General features: G+C 43.1%; 1 protein-coding gene across 1 annotated transcript in view; it reads left to right on the top strand.

Moving 5' to 3' along the window:
* SI (sucrase-isomaltase) overlaps positions 1 to 8,558 on the top strand; it is a 44,650-nt gene that overhangs the window by 27,346 nt on the left and 8,746 nt on the right. Inside the window, exons 30-38 of the mRNA XM_017833593.1 lie at positions 268 to 380; positions 479 to 604; positions 1,395 to 1,523; positions 1,635 to 1,742; positions 1,835 to 1,897; positions 2,152 to 2,286; positions 2,886 to 2,970; positions 3,861 to 3,999; positions 8,060 to 8,193. Of these exons, the coding sequence (XP_017689082.1) occupies positions 268 to 380; positions 479 to 604; positions 1,395 to 1,523; positions 1,635 to 1,742; positions 1,835 to 1,897; positions 2,152 to 2,286; positions 2,886 to 2,970; positions 3,861 to 3,999; positions 8,060 to 8,193 (1,032 nt within the window). The remainder of the gene's footprint in view (positions 1 to 267; positions 381 to 478; positions 605 to 1,394; positions 1,524 to 1,634; positions 1,743 to 1,834; positions 1,898 to 2,151; positions 2,287 to 2,885; positions 2,971 to 3,860; positions 4,000 to 8,059; positions 8,194 to 8,558) is intronic.

Raw genomic sequence — 8,558 nt, forward strand, 5'->3', positions numbered from 1 at the left:
CACTTCCAGGGATCCAGGGGCAGCCACAGCTTCTCTGGGCAACCTGTGCCAGGGCCTCCCCACCCTCACAGGGAAGAATTTCTTCCTATAATCCAATCTAAAACTGCTCTCTTTTAGTTTAAGATCATTGTCCCTTGTCCCGTCACTCCAGGCCCTTGTAAACAGACTCTTCCCCTTTTCCTCAATGGGTTTTATTTTTATGGTCAGTGTTTTGCAGCAGGGGCAGATCCAGGTGCCCTTTACTCACTTCCTCTCCTCCATTCCCAGATGTGACTTTGCAGCCAACCCCTGCCCTGACCTACCGGACAACCGGAGGAGTTCTTGACTTCTACGTGTTTTTGGGCCCAACGCCGGAGATGGTTGTCCAACAGTACACGGAAGTAGGATCCTTGTTCTCGTACAAACTAATGCTGGGTTTGGGTTGGTTGCTTTGTTCTCTCTTCACCTGCTCACCACAAATATTTTTCCTCCCCTCCAGCTGATTGGACGGCCGGTCATGCCAGCCTACTGGTCCTTGGGATTCCAGTTGTGCCGCTATGGATACAGGAACGACTCAGAGGTCTCCCAGGTGGTGGAGGAGATGAAGGCAGCTGACATTCCCCATGTACGCTGGCAACAATTCATAGCTGAGCTCATTCCTGCAATTTTGGCTTCCTAGCATTAACTAGGACCTATTTTAAACACAAAATCGGAGATCAACCAAAAAAAAAACCGTCATGGTAGAGTAGAGCAGATTTTATGCCACAGCTGAACATCTCTGCAGACTCTGAGCCATGTTAAATGCGGGCTTTAGGCTGCTTTATTTTCTTTATCATTCCTGCCAAAGCGGCACGAAGGAGCAGAGATCAACAAGGAAAGCAATCAGGGGGAAAAAAAGGAAGCAGCTTTTTATAGTGCTCTGTGTCAAGTCCACTGTGATTCATCACAGGTTGCTAGGAAAGTTGGAATAGCATATAGACCTAACAAAATTATATTATAAATTGAATATGACTCCATTTAACTGCAATTAATATCAAGGTTTCGATACGGAACAACTATTTCCACTGTTTTCTTATAGATACGGAAGCACATGTGCAGTTTCTGTGTACATACATATATATACAAATCCAGGATTTTTTTTCTCTATCATGTATCAATTTCTACCCTCAGACTGGATGCAGCAGTGAAGGGCTTATTTTGAATTGGACTTGCTGATAAGTTGTGTAATATTCATTTAAGAGCTTTAGTCTAAAGTTACCACTGCTTCCAATTTTACAGATCAAACGTTCAGTATTTTACTTATTTTGGCAGATTTTCAATATTTAGAAAAAAAAAAAAAAGAGAGAAATTAATTTAAATTAATTGTTTTGTTGTTTTTTGTTGTGGTTTTGTTTGTTGTTTTTTTTTAACTGCAGGATGTCCAATATGTAGATATTGACTACATGGAGAGGCAACTGGACTTCACCCTTGGCTCACGCTTTGCTGGCTTACCAGCTCTGATTAACAGAATCAAAGCAGATGGAATGAGATTCATCATCATCCTGGTCAGTTTGGAACAGTGTTTTTAAATATCAATACAGCATTGCAGAATGCAGAATATATTCAACAGCTTTATAAACTTGAGGTTTGAGTGTAAAAGTGTTTTTTAATTGTAGGATCCAACCATTTCTGGAAATGAAACCAATTATCCTACGTTTGATAGAGGTGTGGAAAATGATGTCTTCATAAAACGGCCTAATTCCGATGAAATTATATATTCCAAGGTACTGTTCAGGGAAGAACAGTTCTTTCTGTCTGTTCCTGATGCTCAGATTTCATTCAGTGTGATTCTTTGAAATATTCTTTTTCCTATTAGGTCTGGCCATTCCTTCCTAATGTAGTAGTTAATGAGTCCCTGCCTGAGCAAACCCAGATACAGGTAAGTGTTGCTAAGGTTTGGTTTGGTACTCAAATTAGATGTTAACTAATAAAAATAACAGCAAACTAATTGATTAATCTCATGGAAGGAATAACTGTCAGAAACTGGTAAGCCTTCCTAATAGCAAAAAAAAAAAATTAGTGAACAAGTAATTATTTTTTGCCCTTCTTATTTTATTTTTTTATAAAATTCCAACATTTTAACAGTAGTATGCTTTTAATCTTGTATCTGTCTCATTCCTTCTATTTTTCCAGCTCTATGGAGCACATGTTGCTTTCCCAGATTTCTTCCGCCCTTCCGCAGCCGAGTGGTGGAAGAAAGAAATCCTGGAGTACTACAACAATACCAACAATCCCGAGAACAGTGTCAAGTTCGATGGCCTGTGGACTGTAAGTGTAGAAATCCATCGGATTTCTGGATTGTTTTTCTCTGCCAGACATCGGTGGAGAGGGACACAATTCCCAGCATCTGTTGCTGCAGCTCAGATGTTTATGGTGTTAAATTCCCATTAAATAGAGTTTGGACTGGGTGATCTTGGAGGCCTTTTCCATTAATGGAAAAGTAAAATAAAAACATAGGGACACCTTCCACTAGCCCAGGTTGCTCCAAGCCCTGTCCAACGTGGCCTTGGACGCTTCCAGGGATGGGGCAGCCACAGCTTCTCTGGGCAACCTGTGCCAGGGCCTCCCCACCCTCACAGGGAAGGATTCCTTCCCAATATCCCACCTATCCCTGCCCTCCTTCAGATCAAGGCCATTCCCCTTGTCCTGTCACTCCATGCCCCTGTGAAAAGTCCCTCTCCAGCCTCCTGAAAAGTTGCTCTCCAGCCTCCCTGTAATCCCCCTTCATGGAACATGAAAAATCAGACTAAACCTGCAACTGCAGGGTCTCCTGAGGAATTCTACAACGCTCTTCTTTGTAATTCAGGGTGAAATGGGTTCTGTAGGCTTTAAACCAATACAGTGGGGTTTTGCTCTTTGGTTTTTAGGACATGAATGAACCAGCAACTTTTTATAATGGTGCCCTTGATGGCTGCAGAGACGACCTCCTAAACTACCCACCCTACATACCTAGTAAGTCTGATCTCTCATTAAATCAGTTTTAGGTTGTTCTGTTACCACATAATTTCTTACCTCTTACATGGGGTACAAAAGCCTAAATAAAGATGGGAATATAAACCCACAGCCCCTCACTGAACGTGGCCCTTTATTTTTGAGATTCTGGGCAGCTGTTTCAGCAGGAGCAGCAACCGTGTGGCACTTCTTAAAAATACAGTTATTTTCAGCTCCTCGCCTGAATATGGATTTTGATACCTGTTTAATATCTAAGTGCTTTGCTTGAGGCACGGCACAGAATGCAGCTCTGTGTTTTGCAGATTTCTCAGATGAATAATACAATTAATTAAAAATTTAGAAAATATCCATGTGTCTCCTCTAATTACCATTTATCTGTGCAGTCAAATGCTTGAAATGCTTTGCTTTCTTAGCTTGGTTTCACTGAAGAACTGGTATAAAGTAGTACTAATTAGGAATTATTTATCAATGGTTTATTAGCATGCTCTTGTTGCTTACTGTTGTATTCCATTTTTATGAATAGTTTCTCAGGAATTTTCAGGAAATTAATAATCAGGCACAGACCACACCCCCACCAAACCCATTTTTCTGTTTGTATGGGTGTTATGACGATGTTTACAAAGATTTGGAGTATTTTCTGATATATCTTGTTTACTCTTTGAGCTTCCTCAGTAAGAACATCTGTAACTGCACTATTAAAACATTTACAGACCCAGATGCCTACATAGGAATATTGGAAATATTCCATTTTGGAAATGCTATTTTTATAATTACAAATGAATAAATAACTAAATGCCTGATAGAGATTGAAAGCCTAATAGATTATGAAAATTAAGAAAAAAAACATTATTGCACGCTTATTATTAATCTTTTTCTTCTTTTTCCACAAGATTTGGGATTCAGGTCAGAGGGATTAATTGTCAAAACTCCATGCATGGAAGGTGTACAGTATCTCCCAGATGGGACTGCAGTCAGACACTTCGATATCCACAGCCTTTACGGGTGGTCACAGGCAAAACCTACCTTAGAGTAAGTGGACCTTGCACGTTTCCTGCTGTCCCCCAAATACGTTACAAATGAATATTCTGTGTTGACATTCTTATGGCCAAAACTTTTATCAGTTTATTTAAGATGCCCGAGAAAGGTTTGTGTAATAATACCTTGGATTTTCCGGTCGGAAGTTGGTGTTATTCCAGTCACCTCACAGGAAGGGTGGGGGAAGCCTGAGCTGCAGCAGAAGGGGAGGTGGGTCTGGGCAGGTCTGAGCTGCAGCTTTGCTTCCATGATTTCACTGCAATAAATCCCTTCTGCACTTGGAGCCAGGGAGAAGGGAAAAAACCCCACCACCAGCTCGCAGAGCTGCCGTTGCATCCCCGGCTGTCTCAGGACAAGCAGGCAGAGACTTTATTTTGAGTTTAGCAGCTTTAAAATCACTGACCCTGAGCAAGCATGGTTTACAAGGTACATTTTAAAGACAGTTCACTCAAGTCTGGTACTAAAGAAACTTATTTTTCACCTGGCTGGGGAGGAATTCTTGGTATATCCTTTCTGAGGGCTTCATCCATATCAATGTTCTGCTGGGCAAGCTGTGCTGCTGACCTGCGTTATGAAATAAGGTGGCCACAGTGCAATTGCTCAGATACTTTAATTTGGATGGAATTACTCTCCATCAAGTGTTTCCTTGCCCCAACACATGTGGAGACACCAAGAGGTGTCTGTTCTGAGGCCCCCCCAGGGTGATGCTCTGCATTGCAAACAAGAGCAGGAGACCCACCAACTCTGGTGTTCTTTCCCAGAGCAGAGCACAGAACAGGGTTTGGATCAGCTGTGGGGAACAGCAATTGCTCAATGATAGACTCACATAATTACTGTAATTAAAATAGAACATACTTATTGTCTCTAGGTTTTGCTGTGATTCCCTGGTTTATTCCTAGGGCTGATGCTGGTTTTCCCTTACACTTTACATCCAGTGAGGAAAAATGAAGACAGTTTTTCAGTCCTGTTAATTTAAGAAGGGCTCACTTATGTTTTCTATTTAAAACAAATCAAGAATGAGTGAAAAGGTGGAACGGTGACTCTTAAAATGCAAAGTGTGTGCATAAAGCTTTACTTTCAAGCATTTATTTTCCCAGTTCTAAGGCAATATCTGTTCCTCTGAACAGTCCCCCAGCCTGCTTTAGATAAGGTCTGATCCAGTGATAATGTCTCTGTGCTCTTTCATTTACAATTCCAGGAGTAAGCAAGGAACAGCATTTCTCTATAAGTCTAAACGACCTTAAAGCCCTTGGTAACTTTGATATTACCATAAAGAAAGAAAATATCAAGGCTGCTGGAATTTGTGACTGAGTGGATGTTCTATTTGGCAGCAGGCCAGGGCTGAGCTGCCAGTCAAGGCTGGAGTGAAACTGCTGACAGGACAGGAAGGAATGTCTGATCCCTCTGCTGTCAGCCCAGTCCCACGGGATTTAGGCATTGTAAGGATGTGGAGGGTTGAGCCCTGGCTGGGTTCCAGGTGCCCACCAAAGCTGTTCATCACTGCTCTCCTCAGCTGGACAGAGGAGGGAAAGTACAAGGGCGGGTTTGTGCATTGTGATAAGGACAGGAGAGATCACTCACCAGTTACTGCCATGGGCAAAGCAACTGGTTGTGGAAATTAGTTTGATTTACAAGCAATGCAGTCAGAGAGTGTTTATTTAAAACCAATTCTTCATTCCCCCCTCTCCTCACTTCTTCCCAGGCACAATTCATTCCGTTTTCTCTACCTCCTCACCACAAGGGGTGGAGGAGGACAAGGAACAGGGGTTGCAGTCAGTTCATCACACGTCGTCTCTGCTGCTCTTTCCTCCTCAGCAGAAGGTCTCTTCCCTCTCTTCCCCTGCTCCAGCGTCTCTTTCTCTCTCCATGGGTCCACACTTTCCTGCAGGACCCTGCTCCAGTGCAGGCATCCCATGGGATCACAACCTCCTTTGGGCATCCTCCTACTCTGGTGTGGGGTCCCCCCTGGGCTGAGGGTGGATCTCTGCTCCCCCATGGACCCCCCTGGGCTGAGGGTGGATCTCTGCTCCCCCATGGACCCCCCTGGGCTGAGGGTGGATCTCTTCTCCCCCATGGACCTCCCTGGGCTGCAGGGGCACAGCTGCCTCACCATGGGCTTCCCCACAGAATCTCAGGGGAAGCTCAGCTCCAGCACCACCTTCTCCTCTGACCTTGGGGTCTGCAGGGCTGTTGATCCCACATATTCTCACTTCTCTCTCCGGCTCCAGTTGCTGTTGGGAGCAATGTTTTCCCCTTCTTATACCTGTTATCTCAGCTCTATCACCATTGCTGGTGGGCTTGGCCAGTGGCAGATCCATCTTGGATCCACTTGGCATTGGCTCTGTCAGACAGACATAGGGAAGCTTTGGGAAGTTTCTCACTGAAGTCACCCCTACAGCCCCCAAAACCTTGCTGTGCCACCCCAAAGGAGTAGACAACAGTTTGACAGTAAGAGGAATATTACCATCATTTCTGTGTTTTAAGTATGGATGGAAATGTAGTGAAATATTTCCTTCTCTTTTGAGAAGCACCTTAAGAGAAATCACTGCAATAAATTACACAGCTCATACAGATATTCTCACATTGGAAATTTATTGAAAATGTTATCTACAAAATATATACTTAGATATACACATATATATATTTCAGTCCCCATTTTATTCTGTGGCAGTAACTGAAGTGAGTACTTTTGAAACTGAAGAAATGTTGCAATAATAATTTATTTTAATGCTAAAGTATCCAAACAGAAAGATTTCTTTTTTCACACAAAACTCATAAAACACTGTAACTTAAAAGTGAGCATTTTTTTATGCACCCTGATGTCATTTTGATTCTCTATGCATTAGACCCAGAAACTTCAGGATGTTGCCCCAATGCTGTTCTTTTGTAATGAGGTTTTTGCAGAGCCAGAGCCCCCATTAGTGAATACAGGAACTGTTTGGGGGCAAATTCAGGCTCTCTGACATGAATAATTACTTTTCATGGATAGAGCTTTGGCTGAGTCCTGGAGCAGAGGTCTCCAGGAGCTCCAGGACTGAGCCTCAAGTCAGCAGAACACTCAGGTCGTGCCTATCCTCGAGCAGTTCTCTATGTGACATACACTGTCTTTACTTTGGAACTTTTAGCTGCCATTTCCAAAGCATTGTTGACACAGGGAAACCCAGCAGAGGCTGGAAATGTTGGAAAGTATGTTACAAAGAATGAAAGGTCCTAGAAAACTTACTGTTTGTCCTGGAAGAAAGGTGGCACATTAGTTCATTTAATCGCTCCAGTAATTTAAGTGACTTGTGTGTCTTCACTGTAATTAGAGTGTCACTAAAGCTGCAAATCCTATAGAAAAATAAATAAATAGTGCCTTATGAAGCAGCTGTTTAGACAGTTAGGGTGGTGCTTGCACTGGAGAGCAGTGGATTTTGCCAGGGCAGCTCTCTGGTATTGTGGTTTAGCAGAAAACAACTGGTTTGACATGTTTGCTTCTAAACCAACCCTTGTTGGACATTTCATATTGATATCTTGCCATCTTGGTGTTTCTGAAGTGACAACAAACCTCTGACTCTTTTTTTTTTTGTTAAAATACTTTTTTGTCACCTAAACTTATAGTGAGCAGTCCAATATTCTTGGCACCTCTATCTTCTCTCTTATGATCGTTCTGCTATGATTTTTGCTCAGTCATTTTCAACTGTTGCTACAAGTTTTCAGGTACTTGAAGTTAGGAATGATGTGCCCTGCAGCACATTGTGGAGCCCTTGGAAAACGTGCAAGTTGGGCTACATTCTTATTTTCCCACATGGGAGTTGGCCTGGGACGGAAAATTGTATTTTAAGCCCATCTTTTCTACCAGTTCTCTTTGAAGCTACAAGTTGGCCAAAGCTTCTGAGATTATGTGTGAATCAGAGTGCATTACCTTCAAAAGCTCACCTGGATTGGGTGTGTACAACACAGCCCCTCACTATGACTGTATAACCCCAGATATTTCATTTCAGGGGCCTTTAGGTAACAAAGCTCATGGAATATTTCTCATGTAACTCATTTCTCTGTCTCTTTTCAATGGCAGGGCTTTGCATGAGGCCACCCAGGAGCGCGGGATCGTGATCACCCGTTCCACCTACCCCAGCAGTGGGAGGTGGGCAGGGCACTGGCTGGGGGACAACACGGCAGCCTGGGACCAGCTCGGCGCATCCATCGTTGGTACGTGCCAGGGGAAACATCTATGCTCATGGAATCACTCAGTCACAAGGGCTTGGGTTGGAAGGGACCTCAGTCATCTCATTCCGTGGGCAGAGACACCTTCCACTAGACCAGGCTGCTCCAAGCCCCGTCCAGCCCGGCCTTGCTTCTCCTTCACCTGCTTGCTTTTAGTATTCATGGGATTTTGGCTGAAAAAGCACTTTAGTTCAGGTATCACAATCTGTGTTCTCTTCCTTTTTTTCCCTCTTCCTTTTTTTCCTTCTTCCTTTTTTTCCTTCTTCCTTTTTTTCCTTCTTCCTTTTTTTCCTTCTTCCTTTTTTTCCTTCTTCCTTTTTTTCCTTCTTCCTTTTTTCCTTCCTCCTTTT

Source organism: Lepidothrix coronata, unplaced genomic scaffold (genome assembly GCF_001604755.1).
Source record: "Lepidothrix coronata isolate B3197 unplaced genomic scaffold, Lepidothrix_coronata-1.0 Scaffold218, whole genome shotgun sequence".
Classification (NCBI taxonomy): domain Eukaryota; kingdom Metazoa; phylum Chordata; class Aves; order Passeriformes; family Pipridae; genus Lepidothrix; species Lepidothrix coronata.